The 27,026-nt window shown below is 48.0% G+C and overlaps 9 protein-coding genes across 9 annotated transcripts; 3 read left to right on the top strand and 6 right to left on the bottom strand.

The window, feature by feature from the left end:
• Positions 1-1,100: 1,100 nt before the first annotated feature.
• BHQ10_000616 (uncharacterized protein) lies at positions 1,101-2,811 on the bottom strand (the record flags this gene model as incomplete). The annotated part of the gene is made up of 2 exons (XM_040878715.1): positions 1,101-2,457; positions 2,510-2,811. The coding sequence occupies 2 exons, from the start codon at positions 2,809-2,811 to the stop codon at positions 1,101-1,103; spliced, it is 1,659 nt and encodes a 552-aa protein (XP_040729121.1).
• A 4,079-nt stretch (positions 2,812-6,890) lies between these two features.
• On the top strand, positions 6,891-9,447 carry BHQ10_000615 (uncharacterized protein; the record flags this gene model as incomplete). The annotated part of the gene is made up of 5 exons (XM_040878704.1): positions 6,891-6,901; positions 6,960-6,993; positions 7,097-7,214; positions 7,277-7,551; positions 8,512-9,447. The coding sequence occupies 5 exons, from the start codon at positions 6,891-6,893 to the stop codon at positions 9,445-9,447; spliced, it is 1,374 nt and encodes a 457-aa protein (XP_040729120.1).
• Positions 9,448-9,986: 539 nt separating this feature from the next.
• Positions 9,987-13,198, bottom strand: BHQ10_000614 (uncharacterized protein; the record flags this gene model as incomplete). The annotated part of the gene is made up of 8 exons (XM_040878693.1): positions 9,987-10,068; positions 10,125-10,329; positions 10,384-10,609; positions 10,669-11,130; positions 11,700-11,836; positions 11,887-12,031; positions 12,085-13,041; positions 13,091-13,198. 8 exons carry the CDS (start codon positions 13,196-13,198, stop codon positions 9,987-9,989), a joined length of 2,322 nt encoding a protein of 773 aa, XP_040729119.1.
• Positions 13,199-13,872: 674 nt separating this feature from the next.
• On the top strand, positions 13,873-14,625 carry BHQ10_000613 (uncharacterized protein; the record flags this gene model as incomplete). The annotated part of the gene is made up of 2 exons (XM_040878682.1): positions 13,873-14,291; positions 14,424-14,625. 2 exons carry the CDS (start codon positions 13,873-13,875, stop codon positions 14,623-14,625), a joined length of 621 nt encoding a protein of 206 aa, XP_040729118.1.
• A 319-nt stretch (positions 14,626-14,944) lies between these two features.
• BHQ10_000612 (uncharacterized protein) lies at positions 14,945-16,668 on the bottom strand (the record flags this gene model as incomplete). Its single annotated transcript, XM_040878671.1, has 6 exons — positions 14,945-15,226; positions 15,275-15,475; positions 15,524-15,761; positions 15,821-16,315; positions 16,374-16,533; positions 16,596-16,668. The coding sequence occupies 6 exons, from the start codon at positions 16,666-16,668 to the stop codon at positions 14,945-14,947; spliced, it is 1,449 nt and encodes a 482-aa protein (XP_040729117.1).
• Positions 16,669-17,589: 921 nt separating this feature from the next.
• BHQ10_000611 (uncharacterized protein) lies at positions 17,590-20,093 on the top strand (the record flags this gene model as incomplete). Its single annotated transcript, XM_040878660.1, has 6 exons — positions 17,590-17,634; positions 17,693-17,719; positions 17,797-18,324; positions 18,374-18,454; positions 18,508-19,663; positions 19,717-20,093. 6 exons carry the CDS (start codon positions 17,590-17,592, stop codon positions 20,091-20,093), a joined length of 2,214 nt encoding a protein of 737 aa, XP_040729116.1.
• A 212-nt stretch (positions 20,094-20,305) lies between these two features.
• On the bottom strand, positions 20,306-20,947 carry BHQ10_000610 (uncharacterized protein; the record flags this gene model as incomplete). Its single annotated transcript, XM_040878649.1, has 1 exon — positions 20,306-20,947. The coding sequence occupies one exon, from the start codon at positions 20,945-20,947 to the stop codon at positions 20,306-20,308; it is 642 nt and encodes a 213-aa protein (XP_040729115.1).
• Positions 20,948-21,574: 627 nt separating this feature from the next.
• Positions 21,575-23,212, bottom strand: BHQ10_000609 (uncharacterized protein; the record flags this gene model as incomplete). Its single annotated transcript, XM_040878637.1, has 2 exons — positions 21,575-22,912; positions 22,967-23,212. The coding sequence occupies 2 exons, from the start codon at positions 23,210-23,212 to the stop codon at positions 21,575-21,577; spliced, it is 1,584 nt and encodes a 527-aa protein (XP_040729114.1).
• Positions 23,213-23,815: 603 nt separating this feature from the next.
• Positions 23,816-26,293, bottom strand: BHQ10_000608 (uncharacterized protein; the record flags this gene model as incomplete). The annotated part of the gene is made up of 1 exon (XM_040878626.1): positions 23,816-26,293. One exon carries the CDS (start codon positions 26,291-26,293, stop codon positions 23,816-23,818), a length of 2,478 nt encoding a protein of 825 aa, XP_040729113.1.
• Positions 26,294-27,026: the final 733 nt, after the last annotated feature.

Here is a 27,026-nt window from a genome sequence, read left to right as displayed (position 1 = left end):
ACGATCCATATACCTACCTACATTAGATGACATAGGCTACCCTATGCCTTCCCTAATGTCGCTGTGCCATTCAAATCATTTGCCCGTAGTAAGTTCAAGCACAGATGCTATGGTTTGGTGTCTTATCTCATCAACAGATAGACCAAGTAGATAACACAAATACCAAGATAACAAAAATACATCCTTCATTTCACAAAACAGACGTAATACGGACGAGCCAAAGATACAAATCTTACACATACTATGGCTCAACCAATCAAGGGCGGTAAAAGTGAGTCATAATTTCTCATTGTTAGTGAGACAGAGAGGGAGAGATCTAGTCGAGTGGGGTACAATGCTTAGTCAGACATGGCGAGATCCGAAGATATGCCATAGTTCGTACGGGTTTAGCAAGAAGATATTTATTTAGACTATAATTAATTTAATTTGATATCTGCTTTAGGCAACATAAGGGTCAAGACTTGATAGCATTTCTATGGGTTTAGCTCCTGCTCCTCGCGGGAGTGGTACATTGATTTTAAGAGACCTATACATACGGATCTTCTGAATGATTTAAGTAATTGAAAGAGGTTTAACAACCCAGGGACAATGTGATTTTTACTAGATTTCTATATACACCACAAGGATAAATTGGAATGATAAGTAAAGAACAAAGAATAGAAGAATTTGCAGAGGAATATTTCGGAGGTATTTTCAACACAGTGCATGTTAAGACTATTTCATTCAATATGAGGTAGAATCGGGTAATCACTTTGTCCGTTATATCAGGTGTTTACTGTATCACTTTGATGTCTGGTTCATGTCCATAGTCATCTGATGGAAAAGACACGTTTATGCGACAGATCTACGTACATTCTCGTCTAGAGTTATGGGTACGATCAGAGGTAGAAAGAGATATATCTGCATTGAATTAGGGTATAACTATAACAGATACATCTGTTAAATGTGGGTATAGATGGCTATATTCAACCGACTGACCAGCCAGTCAATATATATTCATATAAAAGAATAACGCACTAAACGTCTTCAGCTTTCACTACTCTCACTGTCAAGACACCAATCACACACTGGAGATTCCCATGTGATAGAAATCCAGGTAATTAAACAGCAGCAGAGTGCTCAACAGCCTTCTCCTCACCAGCAGGGGTCTCCTCAACATGGAGATGGGTGTCAGCCAAGGTGCTCTTGATGTCAAGAGCACCGCTCTCAATAGCAGCCATGCGCTTGAAGGCGACACCAGTCTTCCAAGGAGGGGTTCCAATATATTTGATACCATGGGGATCCTCGAACATAGCCTCAGTCTCTTCAAGAGTCTTACCGGCAGTTTCGGGGAAACCAAAGAAGACGTGAATGGTCATGGCGACGTTGAACACACCAAAGATGATATAAGTCTGGTAGCGGATGTTGGCAAAAGCAACGGGAGTGAAGAGACCCAATGCAGTGTTGAAGGCCCAGTTACCAGATGTGGATAAGGCGACACCCTTACCACGGAGACGGAGAGGGAACAACTCTGGTGGGTAGATCCATGAGGCGGGACCCCAGGTAGGAGCGAAAGAAGCCACGAAGAGGTAGGTGCAGGCAATCAAACCCTTGGCAGGGGCGCCAGAGACACTCATGGATTCGGCAGCAACACCTTTAATACCACCAGGGACGATAACGCCGTGGGCACCCATGATACCAGCGTTGGCAAACATGAAGATGGCCATCAAAGTCGAGCCAATCAACATCAAGTTACGACGACCAAGGCGATCAATAAAGATCAAGGCAGGTAGAGTCATGATAACGTTGATAACGTATTGAATGGAAGAGGCCAACAAAGCAGCGTTGCCGGTGTAACCAGCCATGGTGAAAATGTAACCGATGTAGTACATCATGCAGTTCATACCAGTGAGCTGAGACCAGATCTGAGTGAAGAGACCAATCACGGTACGGTTGAGCATGTTAGGTTTGAAGAGGTCCAGGTAGGTGACATTGGCGTGACGGCGCTCGAACTCGCACATCTCCTTAATGTCCTGCAATTCGACCTGCACGAAAGGATGGTTGGGGTCACCCTTGCCGTGGACGAGGGTAAGCACACCGTGGCACTCTTCCCAGCGGTCCTGACGAGCCAACCAACGAGGAGACTCGGGCAAGAAGGTCATCGCGAAACCGAGGAAAATGGCGGGGAGCATTTGCAGACCCCAGGGGATACGCCAAGCGGCAGTGTTGTAATCCTGGGCAGTCTGGCCTCCAATATACGAGCAGCCGAAGGAGATATAGTACATAATCAAGATACCCCAGGTAATGGCCCACTGCTGAAGACCGACGAAACGACCACGCTGGGTTGGAGGTGAAATCTCGGAGATGTAGACGGGGACTTGGGCAGATTCAAAACCGACGGCCAAACCATTGATGATACGGCCGACAACAAGCATACCAATATTCTGCGCAGCGCAGGTAAGGGTAGATCCGATTATCCTGATGAGAAATTTAGTAGATGCTACAGCTTCAAGAGAACAATTGAACCCACCAGACAATACATCCGATGATGATAGACCATTTACGACCAATACGGTCAGACACGGGACCAGAAATAAGAGCACCGAGCCATGACCCAGCAGACATGGCAGCAGTAATACCTCCCTGATGCAGAGAAGTAGGACCACTGCAGTTCGGGTTGTCATTGAATGGAGGGCCATCAGGGCCTTGGTTGAAATAACACAAGTAGGCGGGCTCGGTCAACTGGGCCGACACCGAGGCGATATCGAAACCGAACAAACCACCACCGACGACGGCGGTGGCCGCAATCACGTAGATGTTACCAATAGGCATGGTTGGCGTCTCTTCTACACTCCAAAAGGTCGGTCAAAGTAGAAGATTCCCTCTATGATGGAAGGAAATTCTTTGAGAAAAGAAACAACCGAGAAACGAAATAAAGAGAGGTCATATAGGGCGGAGGGAGACGAGGGCAACTACTTAAATATGTATCAAGTACAAGCTTCCAGCTTCTGTCGATCTTTTCTGCTTTCCATCCCTCATCTCACTCACGTTAAGTTCCCCGCCTGCATGGCCCGTGAATACGACGTTGTATTGGACTTTTCTTTCTGTGGTGGTCCCATGGCACGCATGATGTGGAGTCTCCGGAGATGGCGTTCTCCAATGTCTGGAGATGGAGTGCCAACCTCCCCGCAAGTGAGTGGTTGAGCAGGGTTGCGCGCGGCCAGGTATTCGTACTGCTGATTATGCCGTACGGAGTACTTCCATGTGGAAGGAGACTGACCATGTGGTCCTTGGATGCACCATTGACCAATCACGCACGGTATCCAGGCAGGGATGAGAATTCTTTCAGCTATGATTCATCGATTTCTAACCACGGACCGGTCTGTACTTGCCAATATCCACATGGTTCATACTGAGGGCTCGACAGGGGAGCGTTGCAACCAGAAGGGAGCCCTCACGGCGTAAGAATTAATCACCGAACCAAGTTGATGCTCTGATATTCTTCCTAAAATGGCATAGTGCAGGCTCTAGTCGAATGACTGAACGAAGACGGGATGATTTCTATTCGATTAGCGTCGAAGAATACACATCACATAGGCGACGATAGGCCTCAACCTGACTGCCAAGCGCAACTACTCGTCCGCTAAGCAATCGCTAAGCAATAAAGCCGGGATAGTAATAGTTTAGCTTTCCTCGGGACGTCATTGGCGAAAGTCTCTTTGCTGTTTCACTGACTCCCCTTCCTTCGAATTACTAGCGCGTAGCCTAAATGGACTGGTCAACTGATGCTGAGACAGGACGTGGCGGATTACGTGGTGAAACAAAGCGCATGATGCAGACTGACTACTATTGGATAAGAGCCGAGCGATGCCGTGTTACCAGACGGTTTCGGGCGAGCGAGGAGCCATGGAGGATGAGTGCAGTCAAAAATGAGAAAATAAAAGAAAGTTCAGGCGTGGTGATCATCCCAAAGCGGCCGGATGTGGCACAATGGGCGCTCGCATTGTTGGGTTTGATTGACCCAAGAGTCCAAGGCTCTGTACTAGTAACCCAGTCACGGGGCTGCGCATGACAGCCAATCAGACGGGGACGGTAGTGGGTAGTGGGTACTCCTGCCTTGAAGTCGACTTTGGGCTGCTCTTTCTTTGTCCGGGGATTACTACATACTATGGTAAAATTCAAGGTCGTTCCTTCCTTAGCCAGACAGCCAGGCAGTCGCAGCTGCCTTCTTGGCGCGGCATCCCGACTTCCGTCTTTCCCTCGCTTTTCCCTTTCCCGCTCTGATTGGCTTTGAGCTTACGTAACCCCTGTCGGAGACATCCGCCTGTGTCGCTGTCAACCACGGCACGTGCAAATTATCTCCCCTTGACATTTCTACTTACATAGTACTGTGAAAGAAATGTACATTTAAGGTAATCCCTCCGACGGTAGCGTCTGGCTGTGGGGAGCGCTCCATGACCGGGATCCGGGGGGCTTGAAGAGWCTCTTTTTTTTTTTTTTTTTACATTAGTACTATGTACGTAGTATACTCTATGTAGTGCTACCCTGGGAGAAAATGGCGCTCGATTGATTAAACCTAAAAACCCAACCTCGACAGGCTGAGCTTCTGACCTCAGTGGCGTTCAGCCTCTCTGAGCCGAGAACCTACTCAATTTCCAAACTCTTTCTCAATCAGTACCTATTTCCTAGAAGGGTAGGTTTTTTCGGTATTACGAGATAGTGCTCCGTAGATGGACATCGGTGTACCGACGTGGCTTGAGGTTGCACTTTGCAGCTGGCTATTCGGAAATAACTCATGGAGTACGGACATGTTCTTACTACATAGTAAGAGTACACAACATGTACTACGTATGCATCCAACTTCGAATCCAACCAATAAGGTATTCTATCATGCTAAGACGGCGACACCGAACAGAAGAAAGAAAGAAGATCGATCCTACCAACGAGATTCGAATAGATGCTGTCAAACAGCGATCGTGATCGATATGTGCTTTTCTACACCGGGATAAACTCCAACCCTGTGAGCATAAGGTAGAAACGTAGCGTCGTACTGAGACACATCAAACTGTCGATCGGGAAACGTTAACCTTGCCAAGTCTGAGATTAGCGACGTTGCATCGGTGGGATCCATGGCCCTGCAGCCTTCGTACGAGATGGATTCTGGCAGAGTTGGTTTGTGCGTTGTTCGGTCTTAGTGTGTCAAAAGACTCACAGTGAGGAAGCATTAACAACTCGGGTCAAGTCCCTCCGATGATGCTGAACAACCAGCATGACTCGCGTTGCCTGAGTAACTTGGCACGTCCCTCTTTCCCCGCATCTCCAGGTTTCTTTGGCCTTGTACCCTTCCTCTGCCTACTCGTAAATACTACATAGTAACTTGCTTGTAAAAGATGATTTGATACAATCATGTACCTACTAGATACTTCGAAAATGGATCCCTGGTCAATACAGTTCAGGGTTCAGGTGCAATCAGCAGAGACCATACAATCGAGGTCCAACAAGCCATGTCGCCGATTGGCATCCTTTTCTGAAACGGAACCCTGGAAACGTTGCCTATTGCGTCACGGGAGCTTCCTGCATTGAAGTGTCGACTTCTCAGCCGTGGCTGGCAGCTAAGTTCTTTACTCTAAGCTAAATTCTCTGATTTAAAGATCAAAATAGGAAATCCACTCGTTCTATTCGTCTTACCTATACTTAGGCATAAAGGTGACTGGATGAAGAGCGCATTGACTCTAGCACTACTGCTAGCTTGAGAGACCATACACTGTTGGCCTTTGAGGCTTAGGTATCATTCGATGGTGAGTCTACCTCTCTTACCCCAGGTCAGACATACGCCAAGTCATCACGGCTATTCGGCATACTTCAATGTTATATGTGTTCAGCTTGAGTCAGAGTCAGCACTTTCAGCAACAGGTGACACTAGATACAAGTGCAGTTTGAGTATCGATGCCTAGGTTTACTTACACCCTCGGCTCTGTATTCACACTATGGCTCTTCGCCTCTGCCATCGCGCGAATGACTGTAGGAAGTAGTCCATCGGCCAGTATAACGTGTACTGTAGCAGGCTCGACCTCCCTGTACTATCCATCCGCTGGCTCTTACGCAAATTCCGTAAGCATGTGTGCACCATGTCTAATCTTGCAGAATGAGCACATCCAAGCTGCAAGATCTTCGATCAAAATGGTAGCAAATATTGCGCAGCCAAGTAATAAGCTCATCTTGTTGCAGCACGATGCAGGAAGCTCCGTTGCCAGACCAGGCATACCCACTGTAATCTTGATCGCCGGTGCAGGGCCGATAAGCTTTATCTATCTGGATCAAATGCTACGAAACCGTGATGTACTAGAATCATCCAAATGGACGATAGCTTTAGTTGCTACGTACCTCTAACGAAGTTGTCAATTGGCCTTTTAACAAAGAAGATGGCGAGAGGGCTTGCCAAAGGCTGACTTGAAATCACTCCAGCTGCTATGACCAAAGTCTTTTGTCAAGTGTCTCTTGCACAGGGGCAAGGGCGGATGAGTCACTCGAATGAAGCTCGAGTAAAGAATCCAGGAGAATAAATAGCTCACTAGCATGGGCTGGAAAGCTACATCTCAGCCCGCTGTTTCTCACAGGATGATGATAGCAAGCAAGTCGATATCCATCAAAACAATTCCTTCATCAAATCACACGATAAATGCATACATACGAATTATTTTTTTTTCCCAAAGATTATTCTTGAGGTGTAAGGGAACATAATTTGTGGTCGGCTCGGGAGCTCCCTCTGTGGAGTCCCGTACGCATTAAACCGTTTTGAGCTGGGAGCACTCCGTATGCCGCCGCCTTTTTTTGCCCACTGCCACCTTGCCCACAACGAAGCCCCTCAGAGCTCAACAAGTTTTTTTCTTCTCGGTCTTTGCAAGAGTACAATGCCTGTCCAGTGAGTGGAAGACGCATCTTCCTCTATTCAATCTTCTCGAGCTCTGACAATGAACCAGCTATCTGATTCTCCTGTCGCGCCAAGGCAAAGTGGTATGTTTTTGGTACCCAGTTCGTGGCCCACCACGTTCTGGTGTCGAGGTTCAATCAAACTTCTCGACTCGAAACTTTTATTAACAATTTTCTCTCTCATCAGCGTTTAGCAAAATGGTTCACTACCCTATCACCTAAAGACAAGGCCAAGATTGTCAAAGATGTTTCCCAACTGGTGCTGTCGAGACGCACTCGCATGTGCAATTTCCTCGAATATAAAGGTCGGCATACTTTCTTCAAGCATCTAGCTAGCTGCAATGCTAACTGCAACTACTTCGTACAGACCAGAAGGTAGTCTATCGTCGTTATGCGTCCCTCTTCTTCATCGCCGGTTGCTCCGCTACCGACAACGAATTGATCAGCCTTGAAATCGTGCACCGCTACGTCGAGCAAATGGACAAGTATTACGGCAACGTCTGCGAACTAGACATTATATTCAATTTTCAAAAGGCGTACTTCATCTTGGATGAGCTACTCCTGGCCGGGGAAATGCAGGAGAGCAGCAAGAAGAATGTTTTGAGGTGTATTAGCCAGCAAGACAGTCTTGAAGACATCGAGGTTCGTGGCTAGTATTTCGTTTTTGTTCAGTCTTGCTATTATTGTTTCCTTCTCAATTTCTATGTCTATATTCCGAGGCACAACTTCCCCATCAGCTCCCATCAGCACCGGCGCAATCACGCTAACGCCGCCTTCCCCTAGGTCGAGGAGGATACTGTGACGAAAATCATGTAACTACACTGAGCGCACTTCTCTGTCTATACGCTTTTTTATTCGGGTCAGGAGTATTGTCGCGAGCGTTTATGGCGTTATCTGGTTTCTACACGCATTGCTTACGGTATACTAATTCAAACTTCTTCTTTTTCTTGATTCTCTCCAGGTTGAAGATGTCGATAACAATCTCAAGCGCATGGGACTCTAAGATCCCTGCCAATGGAGTCGTCAACCGCAGCCAGCTGCTGTGGTTGTACAAATGTGTGGCTTTCCTGTCAGTGAGTCTGCGTTCGTCCATGTGAAGTAAGCGCGTGATCTCACTGGCCCGAGATACGCTTTGTCACGTGACTGGATTCGTTGGCCGACGATCGCGACCTCCGCATCGCCTCATCCATCACCTGCTGTTTCTCTCTTCTTTATCCCCTGTCTTTGTTACTCTTGCCAGATTCTTCCTAGATTACATATCAAGATTTCTCATCATCTAGAATCGCTATGGCGTCCTGCTAGACGATCGTCGTCTAGCTCCTGTCAATCGTCCTAGCCTGTTATTAGCATAGCAGACAAGGCCACTCCTGTTGCCATCACATCATCGCGCGACTCGCACAGCTCGGACATCTCTACAGAAGCCTCTGTAACTGGAAAACCAAGCTATCTGAAGTAACTCTCAGGTATCCGAACGCCAAAATCAAGTTCACTTCCAACTCACCAAAGCCGGCGAAAGCTAGCCCCTGGTCATCAAGATGAAGGTATGCGCCCGATGAAAGGGAAACAACGTGTTGGAGACTTTTGCTTATCCCTGTTAATTAGTATCTACCTTTGCCTCAAATTGAAGAGGTGTCGAACGCCTTGAACTTCGATACCCCTGATCTACACGTCGTCGGTGGATGCGATCTGTACATCACGAAGGCAGCGTCGGACGATCGCAAACTGTATAACAAGATCGAACAATCTTTGGAATCGCAGTACGAGTCGCTCCTCAAACTATCCGCATCCCTATCACCTCCGAAGGCGTCCGCTCCGAATAATGTTGCGCTCTCCCTGAACTTGTCGCGATCAAGTCCCTTTGGTCCTCTCACCGAACATTCAAGTCGCAGGACTTTTGCCTATTTGATCGCAACGCTAAATGCGAGCCACTCCGACTACGATTACAGCCATGTTCTACGACCTACTGATTTCCGCCGTGAACGGAGTTTGAAGAAAGTCATGAATACTCTGGATATGACGCTGCACAATTTGCGACCCCATATGCGCGACGATGGGACGCCATCGCCTCCAAGTGACTCATTTTCGGGCTCTTACAGTTCCAGTGCGGGTACAGCCTGGGGACCACGAATGTGGAAGACCATCGACGAGGAGATGTCGCTTAATGACTGCGCGATATTTTCCTACTCGCCCGAAGACGACATAAATGACGACGACGACGGAGCAATTTGGAGTCATAACTATTTCTTCTTCAACAAACAGCGCAAACGTGTCTGCTACATTTACCTACGCGGTATCCCGATTATGAGTCACGATGATGACGAGATTATGGCTATGTGGGAAGAAGATGGTGTTGCGACACCTGTCGGCAAGCGGGCTCCCGAGGAGTCATACTTTACGCCAGACGTCACCGCGATGAAACGTCAGCGATACTGGCTTGGTGACTTGGCTTCTGATGATGATCCCATCAGTTCCACGACTCGTCGCAAGGGTGCTGTACGCGCAATGAGTGAGGAAATGGTCGACTCTATGGAAGTCTAACCATTTCGATCTATCTTGACGACTCTTTTTCTCTGATTTCGTGTTTATTGATTCTGCTTTAAATTTTATGCATGGCAAAGGCGTTGGGCCGCTGGTGAGAGCAGTGGCCTCGAGGCCCTGAAGTAACTTCAACTGCTTAGTTCTTGTATGCAATGATTTATTCTCGTTCGTGCTTTTACGGTCCTGCATGATGATACTCCAATTTCTGTTTGTTGCTTTCAATACTAATGATATGGTAAGGGAGGTGGTCCGGTCTACTTTGTGTGGACGGGGCGTTGTTCTCGAAACGTTTACTTCAATGATAACCGCAATTATTATTACTTATTTTGATAGTTACATATGATTCAATTCTTGACTTCTTCGAGTCTGTATCGTTGCTAATCACGTATGATTCCACGACTCTATAGTATGATTATAATTCCAACTAATGTAATGAATACTATACATGCGCCCATCCATTACTAATAAGAACCTGCATCTCATCAACCAAACAAAAGTCCCCCGCCTCATACCTACCCTTACCCTCCTCTTCCCACCTCTCAAGCCTCCCCTGAATACCCGTCCTCCAAAATACCGGCGTCGAAAACCAGCGACGCAAACGATTCTCCCAGAGCGGGAACACTATATTACTTAGAGAAGAAAAGGAGGAGGAGGAGACCCAATTCTGTGTCCCCGACGGATGAACAGCTTCATACGCGGCGCGGTTATAGCCAACCCGGACCCTGGGGTTGAGAAATACGCCGTGTGTCGCGGAAAGAGGGTTGTCGGCGTGTATGAGACAACATTCTGAGCCTTCGAGGTGGTGGAGGGCGAGGGAATCGGGGATTCCGCGGAATCGTAAAGGGTTGCTTTGAGATAGGAAAGGAGTTGTTGGCATAGCCACTGGGTAAAAGTCAACAGGATTCTTTTTTGAGGGGAAGGTCTAGAGGGACTTACCCATGCCGTTCCAGCAGCTGGTGACTGGGACCGGTGCCATTGAGAGAAGCGCATTCAGGGACTCGGAGGAGCGGAAGTAGGGCCATGTTTGCATCAAGGGTTCGTTGCCTTGGGAATCGCGCAATGCGAATGTATCGTAGTACTGTGGTGGCTTGGAGAAGTCCAGTGAGCAGGCTGCTGCGTATGAGCCACCGTTGGTATGTAGTAGCGTCAAAACGTCCTGCGTCTGTAAAATGAATCAGCATCATGTTCAATATTGACCAGCTAGAAGTCAAGTAAGCCTACCGTAAACACAACATCATTCAAGAAAAGAATCGTATCAAACGTCACACCCTCCCTCGCCAGACCCTCCAAGATCGACAAACTCCAATTCCTCAACCGCGCCAGATACGGAATCCGTCTAAGCTCCCTACGTCCTCTCGACGTCTCGATCCATCCTTCCTCACCCGGCTGCGCATTAATCTCATCTTCATGCGTGACTTCGGACAGTGTGATATTCCGCGGCGCACCGAGGGCATCAAGCCTAGCATCGAGGTCCCTCAATGCGCCCTTGGAGTCATCCCAGCTCCCGCTTTCGTAGACGCTGACGAACACATTCTCGGCTCCCAGGTGGGAGACTAATTGGACAACGGCATCATTCCAGTCTGCGCGGAGGATGGCTTCATTGTTCCAATGCAGACTTGCAATGAAGATGCGCCCGGCATGTATATCATTGGGTTGAGTTTGAGGGTTCACAGTCGTGAGTGACTGGTGCACAGAGTATAATTCTGCGACAAACCAGACGATGGTCAAGATCAGAGTAATTCGGAAAAGGCGACGGGCTGGCCCATAGCGACGGAATTTTAAGCAGCCATTCAGTCGCATTGAGACAGTATTTGGGTGTCTTGTGGAATTATCTATGCAGATATACGAAGCTAATGGCGATTTATATAAAGAGTGAAAGGGTTGGCGGTTGATATAGCATATGCACGGTTGTCTAAGAAGTGAAAGTGCGATGTTTACATTCCGTACTTCTATTGGGGCTAGTTTGTGGTGGCCTCAGGCCAACAACGAATGCATCGACAATTCTACAGGTTAGATCGCTGCCATGACCACAATCAAATAATGACATTGCCTGTAAATCTCATATATATCGATGCTATGTTATATATGTTTTTGTCAGGTATAGATCACAAATGTCGACTGTTGTATGATATGTATGTCCTACTATATCGCCCTATGATTCGACAACCCTAAATCAGCGATATCGACGTTCGTTCAATGCTTAGTAGATGGTCAGTAGGATCCCTTCGACAGCAATAATCCGGTCGACTTACCGTAACATCCTCCCATTTCTCCCAACCACGTCCCTTGACCTGTGCCAACTCTTCCATTGTAAACGTCTTGCCCGTCGTGAAATAACCAGCGTTGATTTTGGCGTCAATCTCAACTCGGGAGTCTTGGGGAATCATTTCTACAGAAGTTGTCAGTATAATGCCTAGGTCTTTGGGGAACCATTTCTACCTTCTGGAATAGGAATTCGTTCGAGAATCTTGATGCCTTGAGCAACGATGGCATCGTGTTTCATGTTGGACATGGATAGCATACGATCAATCTTTTTTACACCGAGCCAGTGGAGGATGTCTGGCATGAGAGCTTGAAAGCGCATCTAGACATGTCAATATTAGTGTAATGAATATATAGTACGAAGAAGAGACTTACATCACGAACACCGGCAATGTTCTCAGTTCTCTCGAAATACTTGTCTGCTGTGTCACCACCCCGCTTTCGAGCATTATATACCAGATATTTCACGACCTCACCAAGGGCTCGACCCTCCTTCCGGAAATATATCACAACACCACTACCTCCGTTTTGAGCCTCCTTAATAGCTTCTTGAATTCCAAACGCAAGATATGGTCGACATGTGCATATATCAGATTGAAACACATCACTACCATTGCATTCGTCATGAATTCGCAGAGCCAATTTCACGTTCTCATCCGACACTCGCTCCGGAGGACCAAAAATGTAAACAGTCAACCCACCAATAGGGGGAAGAAAAACCTTCAGATCCGGCCGTGTAATCAACTCCGGATAGCTGCCTCCTGTATGTTCGAACAACGTCCGGCGTAGCGTGCCTTCGTCGACACCGAACCGCTCAGCGACACCGGGCAGATACCACACCGGCTCGACTGCCACTTTCGTCACTCGCACATCTCCATTCTTGCCAACGACGATCGACCCGTCGACTTCGATCTGACCCTCACTAACAGCCTTCTCAATCTCGGACAATCGCATGTTCGCGCGGGTAATAGCCATCGAAGGCCGCAAATCCCAACCAACATCTAGATAACTCTTGAAATGCTTCACGATATCATGACCAAACGGATCGAGAGAGACGATCTTCTTGGGATCACTCCATGCCGGCTGCACTGGGAAATCAAACGTTGGTTCAGTGTTGTTGAAATCCGGCTTGAAGTCTGTTGGCAGATCGCCAGCGGCAATGGCCAAGGCGTTGTAGATACTATAACTGCCTCCATGGGCGCCCATGGCATTTCGACGTTTCAATTGAGATGGGTGTCGTGAAGCTACGATGGGGCCACGGGACTTGGCGTCTGGAGCTCCCCATTGTAGCAGTACGGGGTCGACACCGTTTTGGCCGGGATAAGTGGTCAACTGTTTGAAAATTAAACATGTCCATCTGAGAAATGGGAGGCTGACTCACCAGAATATGTTTACTGAATTGGGATTTCGGCGACTTGGGAGATGAGCCCGTGTCCTCGCCTGGAGGAACATCATCTGTGGTTGTCGCGATAGGGATGGATTCAGGCATTGGATGGGATGAAGGGATGGATTAATGGATGAATGGATGAATGGTCCTGGTGATTTCAAGAGCAAAGAAAAGAGAAGATAAAGGACAGAGGGCAGGCAGGGACGGAGTGCTGTTACACCTGGCCAAGTGCATTATCGGCCATGTGATCCGTCTTATCTTGCTTTGTTATCTCCGTTCCTGCCGGCGCGCTCCTTCAATGTTGGCCGGTCTGTTGGGTCGGAATGTAATGTATTTCAATCTAATCCTGCTGTCCCTTTTCTTTTCTTCTAAATATTTCTTTCGTATCAATCTTATTCCCTCCGTACTCTCTGTTCTCTACCTAGTACTCGCTACGTTGTTCATCTCAGTCGCATTCCAAGCTATCCCGAACCTGCGGGGCTTATCGTGATAAGCTCAGACCCTGGCTGGTTACTCTCGGAGCTCCCCGCATTGCTTATCCACGCCGTATGTCCTCTCACCATCGTGACTGTTTACTGTATTCTGAGCTTCTGTATCTTTGCTATTTGAAGCAGTCTCTGGAAATCACAACCCATTGTCGCATTGACACAATTGAGCGCAATATCGACCAGATCAAGCTAACCAGGAGCTAGCAATACCTTTACGGTGCGGAAACCGAAAGACATACAACACGTCAAGGGTATCCAAACTTGTTTGCAGAACAAACAGCACACAGAATGTCGTCTCCTCTTCCTGCCAACGCGCGGGTATCCACCAATCCCTTCCTCGAATCCAAACTGAACCATCTGCGTGACCGATCACTGGGCAGCAGCGCAGTTCGGGCCACCACCGCGGAAATCGCCCGCATCCTCGCCGTCGAAGCAACGCAAAACCACAAGCCTGACCATGGTAAAATCGCGCTCATAGTGGTGCTCAGGTCTGGGTTGGGGATGAGCGATGCGTTTCTGTCGCAGTTTGCTCCCGATACGGATGTGGTTGTTTATCATATTGGCATGTTTCGGGAGAAGTACTCGTTACAACCAGTGGAGTACTACAACAAGTTGCCAAACAACAACACGGAAATCAAGCGGGTGTATGTTATAGATCCGCTGATTGCAACGGGTGGGACAGCTACAGCTGTGATTGAGACCCTGCGGTATGTTTGTTTTGTCCTTTGTTTTTGCTTTTTCCAAAACTATCAAAGTTGCGGTGTAGTCACGCGACTGCTTCACTACAACTGAACCTACAAGCTGAGCTACTTAATACTAACCGCGAAAACTCTCCGCAGAGACTGGGGCGTTGTTGAACACATCACCTTCGTGTCAATGTTGACAAGTCAGCAGGGTCTGGAACATGCCGCAAAGGTCTGGCCTGAAGGAACCGAATTCGTCATTGGTGCTATTGATCCACGCTTGGATGCAAGCGGTTATATTGAGCCTGGAATAGGCGATATTGGTGATCGTTTGTTTGGGACTGGATTGTCGCATTGATTGGGTAGATGAATTGTTAGTAAATACAGTGGATTCGACTTTTGAAAGACCTGGTTTTATTTCCAAATAGAGTATTTAAATCCTGATTAGATACGCATTCTGGCTAGGACGAACAGAAAGGAGTAGCTACCTCCTCAGAGGAATCAGTAGGTTGAACAGTCATGGAAATGCTTTGAGTGACATGTATCTAGGTATGTTCTAAGCTGGACATCTTTAGTTAACATAGACTAAGGGAATCAGAAGACATAAACAACCAGTACAATTAATCTCGTGATATCATAAAATAACTCTTTTGTTTCAAGAACACTCTACATCTAAATCAAGCAGCTGTTGACTGAGGAAAGTCTCCTCGAGCCCGAGGATTCTTAATGATTTTCTTCATCAGTTTCTCTACCTCATCCCAGTCACGAGTTTGGAGGCCTTCAATATTAGTATTGAAGTATTTCGAAATATTCATCAACATCTGCCACTCTTCCTTGCTGGAGACGAAGGAAATGGCTACGCCGACACGACCAAAACGACCGGTACGACCGATACGGTGGAGATATGTTTGGGGGTCTGCTGTACGTGGTTGACCAGGTTTGTGATGTTCGGGGATATCCTAACACCGTCAGTGCTAGATCAGTAGGGTTTGGATATGATAACATACGTAGTTGATGACCATTGAGACGGTTGAAACGTCGATACCACGTGCAAGGACGTTGGTGGTGATGAGCACCTTGGCGCGACCTTCGCGGAAATCATCAATGACTTTGTCACGTACAGAGCCTTCGACAGCACCGGTCAATGATGCCACGGTATGTCCCTCTGCAGTCATGCGTTTCTCAATCTCGGCAGCAGTTGAACGTGTCTAAAAATCAGCATGATTCAATGAGATACAGAACAAAGAGCAACAAACCTGTACAAAGATGATGGATGATGCAACGGTGAGAAGTCCGTAGAACTTGACGAGCACGCTATACTTGTCATTGTCGTCGACGCAATCAAGGTAGAATTGTCTGATTCCCTCGACCGTGAGTTCTTCTTGTTTGAGTGAGATTTCGTTGGCATTAGGAGCGAATTTTGCGGCGTATAAACGGATTTGATCATCGAACGTGGCAGAGAAGAGCACAACTTGTATGGTCTTGGGAAGGAAACTGATTCATAAGCGTTAGCAAGTAGCAAGAAGCTCAAATCTAATCATGTTAGATCTTACGCCTTGACACGGATACACTGGTCTCCCAATCCTTGCTGATCGAGCATGTTATCAGCCTCGTCGAGGACAAGAACCTTCAATTTATTCACGATCATGATTCTCTTCTTGATAAGATCCATCACCGTACCAGGCGTTCCACAAACGACTGAATGCTCTAACCGCGCGGGTCGCTTGCCTTCTGTGGGCACCGCCATTCCAACGGACAAGCCCTCGACGAATCGACCCATCTCACTAATGACGCCTCCAATCTGACGAGCCAGCTCGCGACTAGGTGCAAGAACCAAGGCCTGTGGTGATTTCTGCATTTCCTCGGTGCTAAGGTCGATACGACTGAGTATATTGAGAGTGAAGGCTGCTGTCTTTCCGGTACCTGACTGCGACTGTCCGATCATGTTCGTAGGGGGGTTTTGCATAAGCAGAGGTAGGGCGCGCTCCTGAATTTTTGACGGTTTCATAAACTTCATCGCATAGAGACCTTCGAGAATACTTGGCGACCTAAAAGGCAAAGCGGTGTCAGATCGAAGTGAATGATAGGTCGAATTAGCATACGTACAGGCCGAGATTTTCGAAAGACTTGACAGAGAATAGTGGGTTGTTGGGGTCAGCCTGCAAGTCGCTCAATTTGACCTCCACATCGTATTCTGGTTCTTGAAGGTTGCTGCCTCCAAGAGCCTCGCTTGCGCCATCTTTGTTCGCAGCATTCAAAGGTGCGTCTGAACGGCGGCGTGGGAATGTTAGATCGAAGCTGCTAGGACGAGTCGTAATCGCTACATACCGGTAGAGTCTGCACCTGGCTTGGTAATACGGTCTGCAAGTGACTTGCCCTCGTTGGCGTTTTCTGAAGCCATGTTTGCGACGATCTAACACCGAGAGTTGACAGGAGAAGAGGGGTAGAAGGCCGCTGTGCAGCACTGTTGGAGGGCGCGAGAGAGATCTTGGTGGAGGTAATTCTGCAAATATGAATAACGAGGATATTGAGAGCCTGCCTTGATAACGATACAAGCGCAAACCCCTGGAGTTGGGAAGATGTAAGTATCTCTGTCAATGGACGCGGCGAGAGCAAAAAAGGTCTCAGCAGCTTCTTCCCCGCTAACTCCCGCGCTAGGCCGTTTTTGGGCCAAACAAACATCGGGCCTTAAATTTCAGGAAAGAATGGATTATTCCATATGGGGATTTTTCTTGTGAATCATAGACAATAAATTGAATAATGGAATAATATCAAGTTCTGAAATTGAGAGCACAAAATGAGGGCATTGTTCAGCGCAACACCGTCTCTTGGGAGTGCCAGAGAGGTATGATGTAACTGGATGCTAGTGTGTATCGAGAATACGGGATAGTGTATCGTCGAAACAGTATAGCCAGTCAGCAAGTGTGCCTGGTGCTAAATGCCCCTCGCACCCGCAAGAAGGCTAGTAAACAATACGGTAATTACGCAGCAACTGTGGGCACTTGCCCGGTTGGTGGACAATCCAGCTGCTCCGACTGGGGATTCGATCAGGCACTCACTTTATTCTCTTCTTGTTCTCGATAACAGGGACAATAGTCTCACGAGATTCAATTCTAAATCACATCACATATAACACACTCATTGCGCATCTACGATTCCTTCTCAATAGACGTCTTCATTTATCCCCGCTGCACAGCCACCCGCTACTTCCGCGTCATATACTTGACTCGTCTGCATCCATTTAGTGATTCGGGGAGCATGCCTCTATCTATTCACGGCGCATATGAACTGAAAGAAACGAGAGCCTAATCTCAACGCTATCATGGCCGAGGTCAATGTCAACCCTCAATTCGGGGCGGAATTGAAGGTATGCGAGAATGCTACGTGGCCGGTTGAAGGTTGCTAACATACGCGTTTTAAAACAGGATGCGTTMAAGCCGGTAAACTCGTGGGTACGAAACCTTGCGTCGTTCTAAATGGAAGGATACTTCATACAACGGTGATGGACGAGGTTGCTAAGCATTGATAGGTTTCGAACGGAATCGCGTGGCTAGATGATATACAACAATTTTACCGCGAAAGAAGCGCAATTGAACGAGAATATGCGTCTAAACTATCGGCATTGTGCAAGAAATATTCGGAGCGCAAATCGAAGAAGATCAGTAGCCTCAGTGTGGGAGACACACCGACGATGACACCCGGATCGCTCGAATCGGCGTCGTTGACAACTTGGTCTACACAATTGACTACGGTGGAATCGCACGCAGCTGTTCGCGACAAGTTCGGTCTCGACCTTATTTCCCATGTAGCCGATCCGCTGAAAAACATATCAGCTCGATACGAGGAACTGCGCAAAAGCCATGTGGAATATCATGGCAAGTTAGAAAAGGAACGAGAATCGCAACTTAGTGAGCTGAAGAAAGTCAAGGGAAAATACGATGGGGTCTGTCAGGAGGTGGAAAATCGCCGCAAAAAGACCGAATCCTCGTTCGATTATAATAAGACAAAGGCACAGACTGCCTATCAACAGCAGCTTTTAGAGATGAGCAATTCCAAAGTATATTTCTTCGACTTCTGTGAACTGGTAGTTGCTGATAACATTGCAGAATACATATATTATCAATATCCACGTGGCGAATAAGCTGAAAAATCAATTCTACCATGAATACGTCCCCGAAGTACTCGACGTAAGTGCATCCTGTGGCTATTTATGAGGTCACCGCTAAATTGTTGTGGACAGAGCCTGGGAGACCTGAATGAAACTCGTGTTCAAAAGCTGAACTCTTTCTGGTCACTTGCAGCGCAGTTAGAAAAGGGAGCCTCGACGCAAAGTACTGAACTAATGACCCATCTTGAGAACGAAATTCCGCGGAATAACCCTAAACTCGACTCACTAATGTTCCTTCAGCATAACGCATCTCAGAGTCAGGAGCCGCCTAATTTGACGTTCGAGCCAAGTCCTGTATGGCACGATGACGATCAGATGATTACGGACGAGTCTGCAAAAGTGTTTTTGCGTAACATGCTCATGAAAAGCAAGAGTCAGGTCAGAGAGCTGAAAGCAGAGGCAGAAAAGCAACAACGAGAAGTCGAAAGCGCCAAGCGCATTCGAGATAACGTAAGGCAAGGAAAAGACAAGCGAGATGAGGTCGATGTTGTAAAAGCGATCTTCAACTTGCAAGAAAAACTGCACGAGACCGAGCGGAAGAAAATGACAGCAGAGGTTGAAACTCTAACAATCTTGGCTGTGGTTGGCGATCTGTCACTAGGAGCCAAGAACCATAACTTTAGATCCCAAACTTTCAAAATTCCAACAAATTGTGATCTTTGCGGCGAAAGAATATGGGGCTTGTCCGCAAAAGGATTCGACTGCGTTGATTGTGGATATACATGCCACAGCAAGTGTCAAATGAAGGTGCCAGCAGAGTGTCCTGGTGAGCAGACGAAGGAGGAAAAAAAGAAGTTGAAGGCCGAACGTCAGGAGCAAGCCCAATCCGCCCCTGCTGTATCAGAGCATGCGCCGTCCAACGGAAACAACGGAACGGTAGCAGATATGCCAGCCCTGACTCGCAGGGATACGATGAACTCTTTGAGTTCGGGATACGCACACAGTGCCCATCGATCCGTATCTGGGTCGATATCGTCTTCAAAACCGTCAGGCGAAGAACCCGCTGAATTGAGTGCTGCACCACCTAGATCTTCTACATCGACCACGAAACGCAACCGGATTCTAGCGCCACCTCCTACGCAATACGCCACCCCGCCTGTGGCTGCCGAGGCTCCGACATCGAAAAAGAACGAGCAAAGGGGGAAGATGGTCTATGGGTATCAAGCAACTGGTGATGGAGAGGTGACGGTAAGTGAAGGGCAGGAAATTCTTGTGTTGGAGCCTGATGGTGAGTACCTTTTCTTGTGTCCAAAGATGAGCGTCGTCTAACTAAATCTGTAGATGGCTCTGGTTGGATGCGTGTCAAGGCAGGCTCGCAGGAAGGACTAGTACCGTCTGCATACGCCGAGCTTGCGCCTGCACCATCCCCAGCACTGACGGAGCGGCCTGCATCAACCTACTCAAACTCTTCAGCTTCGTTGGCCGGTAGCACAACAGCGAAGAAAGTAGGACCAGCCGTAGCACCTCGACGCGGAGCAAAGAAACTGCAATACGTCGAAGCTCTATACGACTACGAAGCACGCTCAGATGCTGAGCATAACATGTCTGAGGGTGACCGGTTCGTCTTGGTCACTAAGGATAGTGGTGATGGGTGGGCAGAAGTTGAGAAGGGAGGTCAAGTCAAGAGTGTGCCGGCAAATTACATTCAGGAGGTTTAGGGTTTATCGTTGACAGCAAATGCATCTGTACATAATTTCGTTTCTCTTTCTTTTTTACCGTGCATCTTGACTGCATTATATACATCATGATAGCTCATTACATAGCATATCTACAATACCTACTGACGTTTGGGATTAATCTGTTATAAGTACAAAAGAATTACTATCGCACGACCAAGGTATCTAGAAACAAATATATACTCAAAGGTCAATCAAGTCCTCTCCCACACTCCTACCCACTCACCCCAAGCAATAACCTTCCCCTCCAACTGCTTCACAAGCTCCTCCCTCGTCGCCCCCGTGCTACTCAATTTTGTCTTATCAATCGGCTCACTCAACGCCACAATCTCATAAAAGCACCGATGCGGCCCATGACCTAGCATTCCTCTTGGCGGGATGTAGACCACCTTCCGCCTGTTAAGACCATACTTAAMCCCGCCATTGAGCTCAAACTCGTCCTCGCTATAACTCCCATCTCCAGGGACCGGGTGAGGCGGTTTCTCAAAATCAGTGTCCATGACGGACCGTCGATACGCGGGGATGGAGTAATACAATCCATGCGCCACGGGTATTGCCAATGGCGCATCGGGATCTTCAACAGCAAGGAACCATTCTTTCACTTCTTGCTCCTGAATGTTGGCGGGAAGTGTCCATTTCAGCCGGGGGAACATGCCTTGTTCAAAGAAGCCGTATTTGGAAGGGATCTTGGACCCTGAAGGACCGATGTTGGGGCATTCAAGGGTGATGGTTGGTTTGGGGCAGTGCGCGAAGGCGGCGGTGCGCGGAATTAAACCTTCGTCGTGGCCGCGTCGCTTTTGGAGGATGAAGGAGAGGATGCGTTCTATGTAGTCCATTCTTTTTGGATTTCTCTGGTGCGGTTTGACTGGAATGGTATTGATATTGTATGTAGTTGGAACGGACTTCAGAGACGATTAGTTATCTTTCGTCAAGTTCTTTTGAACAGATGATCTGATACAAACTTTCGCTTTAGATCCCCTTCAAAAAGACGCAATGTAAAGTTAACAAAGAATAATACAAAAGATCCTTTCCTGCAAGGAAATGCGCCGACTCTCCTAGATGTTCAGCTATTTACTCCATTTTGACATGGCCGGCCCGGTAACGGCCTCGTGGATACGACCCAACATGCTTAGCATGTAGACATATTACTACAAATGGAGATGCAGAGTGCTCAACTGGGCCAATTCTATCGCTCGTTTAGGCGGTGTGTATTTGTAGACGTAAGAAAGCGCATGGATCGAAGAAATCCGCGGGAAAAATATAAAATTGTGATTAAGTATAGATGTGGCTTCCAACTGAGCGCACATTCTCCAGGCGTCTTTCCAGGCGCAAGTAATGGAGACAATATTTGGATACAATAATTATAAACATATTAGCGACTCATTGATATAGGGTCGATCAAGAAGGGTATCACGACAATAACCAATTACAAAACAATACCAATTCGGTCGTGAGCGAACGAATCAAGCATGAATCATTTGTTGAACACGGGGATACCGTCGCACGATTTCATGATAAATATCTGGATGGTCGCGCATCAAGATCTCTGGGTTCCACGCCATGGCCACAAAGATCGTATCGACACCGCTGCCAATCGGGGTCAAGAAGATCTGACAGATCTGCAATCCGATAACGAACGCGTATGCCATGATGACTGCGGTAAATGTGCCAGAAGAGTTGTAGCTCGGACGGGTGAACTCAAGGTACAAATACGCTAGCAAAGCACAGACATACGACACAAAGACAGAGCCCATGCTCAAAACCGGTCCAATCAGGCAATCGTTAATAAGCGCGTCAATACCGCGGTCCTTCATCATCGTCCATGTATCCTTGGCTGCGGGTATATATGCCTTTCCGTATAGAGCGATATGACAGAAGGCGTAGCGGTTGAAGAATCGCACAAGCCAGTCGAGGAGAGCTATGAAGCATCCGAGAATCCAGAACGCTATGCTACCAATCATACTACCTTGTGCTGCTTCCTGTTGCTGGGCGATAGAACAGGCTTGGCGCATCATGTTGACAAGGGCAATCAACAGACTTCCAAGACTGATACTACCGAACGAATAGGTGGTGGCGCGTTTCAAAGCACCTCGTGTGGCTCCCTTTGGAGGAGCACCACGGCCAAAGTACCATGAGCCGTAGATGCCGGCAACAGTAGTATGGATGGTGTTCTTTAGCCATTCACTGACCCAATACATGGCGAACGTAACGAAAACAACGAGACCTATAACCTTGGCACTGCTACAACCGCCCGTACCACATGATGGGTTCGTTCCGCCACCGTTTGGTTCGTACGCGACGTAGATCGAGACCAGAGTGACCGAAAACCATGCCGAGAGCGCGACCCCAATGAGGCCACCGACTGCGCTGACAATAAAGACATGTCCATAGCTGCGTGACACGTCAATGGCGGTCTGCAGCATAATCACGCTGAAAGGAATGCGCGGGATCCAGCTGATGAAGCAGATCACGGCGAAGACACCGAACAGCAGGAACACAATACCAGCACCCCATTGTTTCCTGTACAGGTAATAGATCGCTGTGCCGATGGCGAAGACACAGTTGAGTATACCTGTGATCCAAATGAATTGCTTCGTAAAGTAACGCGCGCCAAGGAAATATGCCCATGACAGAACCAGCGCGACACAGAGCACAAAAATGAAGAGAATCAGAGTGTTTGTGTCGAGGCCAAAGTCGTTGCTGCTGCCGTAGATGCTGCCGCCATTGAAGCCTCTGGTACTAGCATACTTGTTGATAGTGATGCCCGAGACAGCGACGTAGCCCAGGAAGACAGCGATGAGCTATCGCCAGCTAGTTAGCGCAGTTGAACACTTATGCGAAGAGTTAGCACTCACCAATAAGCCAGCCCAGATATCATTGAACTTGGGCTTCTCGATCTTGAAGAGCTCGTCATATGATGGTGGGTTTTCTGGAGGATACTGCTGGGGAGGAGGTTGCTGGGGCGGGTAGCCTTGCTGGTAATCGTTGTTCTTCTCTTCTTTGCCATTATAATTGATGTGCGATTGATCTTGGCCACCATACTGCCCTCGAGGAGCAGCAGGCTGCACCTGGTCCTGCTGGTAGTAGTCTGCAGCGCTCATGATGAGAGGTCAACTGGTAGACAGATGTGATGTGATCTCTCTCAAGAGGTGCAAGAATAATAGGAAGAGAGAAGAGTGACGAGGAAAAAAAGCAAGGGAGGAAGGAGCGCTTCAGGAATGCCCAGAGCAGCAGAGCAGGGCAGAGCTTGGCCTGCAGGCCTCACAATGCGATCAGCCAATCATGGCGGCGTATTTCTCGATTACCTTTCGATAGCTCGCCATGATCGACCAGCATTAGCCAATCACAATGTCCATAACGGTATCCACATTCTGGCAGCTTTGCGTCGATAACTATCGACGTCATCACTTACTTACTCATCATTGACATGGCAGTATATACAGTGTACATAAACAGTAGGATAAATGTTCATTAGTGCATGGGTATCAAATATGCGGGCATGAATACGCCGCGGTCATCAGCGCTAAACTGTATGAGACTCAATCGTCGCTAGTAGGTCCTAATCCTGATCCGGTGATCGACTGACAAGCCGAACGCTCCTCATGAAGAGACGAGACGAGAGAATGGATGAGTGGCTGGTGACTAGCTGTGGCAGAACTTTTCAGTTCAGATATGCTCAGATAAAATCGAACTGCTAGTCATCCTCAGCTAGGCCAATGCTCAAACTGCTGCTGCGCCGTGTACATGGTCGAATACTGCGGCGGCTCCTCCATATAGTCCGTCCCAGAGAGCTGGATATTGCCAAGGTTGAATATATCCCAGGACATGTGTGATCCGCTATTAGCTTCACGCCAGAACCATCCAAGGAGACCAGGAGGAGACATCGTAGTCTCAGTTGTGGGTGGAAACATGGTCGTATTCATTTCGGACGTTGACCATGGCATTTGACCATATGGAGCGCTGGTGTAGGGGAAATCTAGTGTAGACGTCTGTGCCGGTTGAATGTATTGCTGATGAGTATCGATTTCTTCTGCCGGTGCGGATTTCACGATTCCTAACCCTACAGTCCGGGCAAAACCGAGAGACACCTTGGTGAAAATCTTGTATGTTGGCGCCAACCGGATCTGACTAATAATTTCGTTCATCTCCGCGATCTTAGACGAGCTCTGTTCCCGTTCTAACTCTGGCGCAGACTCATCCATCTGCCCTAATTCGAAAAGGCCTAGGACTAGGACACTGTGGCAGATGTAGTAGAAATCTATCCATGCGACGCCTTCTAACAGGCCATGCTTTGATAACTGAAGGAAACAGTCTAGCACTGCGATGGCTGAAGCTCGGCATTCGCGGCTAAAGGATTCCGTGACAGGAATTACCGGGCCGAAGGTCTGGTTTCCCTCCTGCGACAATCGGTCAATGTTGCGGCTGCTCTTGCAAACCAGAAAGGTTCGTGTGAGCACAGATCGATGATGATAGTAGATAGCCTGCAATAAAAGTACTGCCCGCCGATGTCGCAAGGTCACTGATGGCGATTCCGGTGCAAAATGGTGAGGTAAATTAGCTTTCCAAACCTCCAGCTCGTGTAAAAGCATTTTGACGTGCCCTTGGTGGCCGAGTAGAGCTGACTCGTCGGCAAATTTAGCCGTCACCGTCGTAATCAGTCTTCGAACTCGGTGTCCAATATTGGTCAATTTCAGATAGTGTTCTTCAAAGCCTTGAGGATAGCCTGCCCCATCAAGTATATCGTCCGCCGGAAGCGAGACGTTCACCTCCTTCGCATTGATACTAGGCGGGCGACCTAGAATCATCGACATATTAAATTCCACCTGATATAGCGTCCACCAGACAACTCGCCTTGTATTTGCCTCTGCATTGTCAAAGCTGGCGTATGTTCCCTCCCGATGCATGCCGAGAGTTATTGCCATACGGATTGCCAGACCCAATATAAGCCAGGATGTATTGCGCTCGCCAGAGTTCTGTTCATATAGCTGGAGCAATAATAATGCTTGAACGTTCTCCAAAGTCGCTGTAAAGACAAGCGACTGGAAACTGTCCCGAACAAGTTTCATATACTTGGTCTGAATAATGATCGAATCAGGACAATGCTCCGGGCCCAGAATATCGGCACCTAGAATAATGACCATAAACAGACAACAGGTCCAGCCTATGTCTGATGTACCCGTTTGCGCAATCTTGTTATCCCAGAGGAAATTGTACCGCAGCTGAAAGATCGGTTTATAGAACACCTGAAAAGCACCATGTAGGTGGTCAAGGTATGCTTGCACCAACACATCGCAAAGACTTCTGTCAGGCAACAGGTCCCGTAAGAGGCTTCGTAGGTCGTTTGTTGTCTCAGAATTTGAGCTCAAATCCTGTGAAGTTCTCTTGCTTGAAGGTAAGCTAATTTGACTTTGCTGATGAGGCGTCGTTCTTCTTGGGCCTTCATTCTTGGTGTCAATTTGCTGCTCTTCTCCCATTGCTGTAGCTAGAGAGTGTCCATTTGCAAGGGTTTGAGCTACTCCGCTTAGTGGATGTACGTCTGGCATTGCCTTCATGTAGTTCTTATCGTGCATTTGTATTTGGTCGTATGGCGTAGGGGTTGTGATCTTTTTGAATCTGGTCACAAGGTGTCGAATAATCGAAGCAAATTCCGAGCTACTAGATGGTCCAACATAGTGTAATATCCGACGAGGGCCAGGTATCATTCGTTCGTACACCACTTCGGAAGCGGAACAATCATCTTCGACTGCCTGAAGATCCGAATTATCGACAGAGGGTTTGGGGGTGGCATTTGTCGTATCCTGACTAAAGGCTTCTGGTGCATGCGACTCGTCATCAGGCGACGGCATTGGGACGTTGTGATTCCTGGCAAGTTGAAACAGAACGTCTATATTGTCCGTATCTTCATTCGGAAAGAGCCCGCGAACCAAAGCATCTAAAGCGCGATACCGCACACTGAACCTTTCCACACTCCCGTATACACGTTGTTTCCTCGGCATCTTCGATTCGCATTTGACGCCTCCATTGAGACAACTCGTGCACGCTTCGTTCTCATTGTTGCGACAGCAGCGAATGCGGCGGAGTTTGCATCGGTCACAACTGACTAGAGTCCGGCGGCGCTGCGAATCGGGAACACGTCGTTTGGCGGGTTTCTTCTCGCTCCCAGTGGGCCCAGTGGCAAGCATGATGGGGGGAGAGAAGCAGCGGCTTCAGTCAACGGTTTGACATCTTATCGTAGAAAATCTACGGACGCGCAGCGTTTATCGTCCTGAAAAGGAGGATTGCAAGGTTGATTGGGGCGAAGATCGGCAGGCGGGCTATTACTTTCAGTTTCGGGGATCTAGATCTCTTAAGCCCAACGCGGTCAAGCGCGCTCCCTAACGACAGCCTCTTCGACCCTGCAGGCTTATTTTGTCGCCTGCAATCACGACTTTATAAGCGCCGTGTCTGATGAGCTACTTTGCTTGAAGAGATGACTAGACATATGCTTGATTGTCGCCAACCCTACGAGTACGGGGTAGCTTGTTAACCAATAACCCTAACCCTATAGTCAATCCGGTGTAAGTAAATGAACGTGAATACGCATGATCAAGGCTACTTTGATGATTTTGAGCACTGTGTAGCCTCTATCATTTTGCTGCCAGTGTAGACGGAATAAATGACATGTCTGATGTCAGGGTTCAGACTCTGACTGATCTGCATGTCCCCTGAGACCCGTCCTGGCCGCTGTGGACCGCGAATCATCATTTTGTTTGTCTTGGACAAAAGGCAGCCAACTGTCAACCAGAAACACGGTGGAACCAGCACTGCCTCGCCGATTTCTTGTGCGCTTCATTATTTGCAGAGACAGTGCCTGAGTGTCGGACAATATCTGGGTCACCATGGGTGATCAGGAGGGCCCTAGGCCTGTGCTACACT

This window comes from Talaromyces amestolkiae, assembly GCF_001896365.1.
Source record: "Talaromyces amestolkiae strain CIB chromosome Unknown scaffold1.1, whole genome shotgun sequence".
NCBI classification, from domain to species: Eukaryota; Fungi; Ascomycota; class Eurotiomycetes; order Eurotiales; family Trichocomaceae; genus Talaromyces; species Talaromyces amestolkiae.
This window is presented reverse-complemented; position numbering and strand designations above follow the sequence as displayed.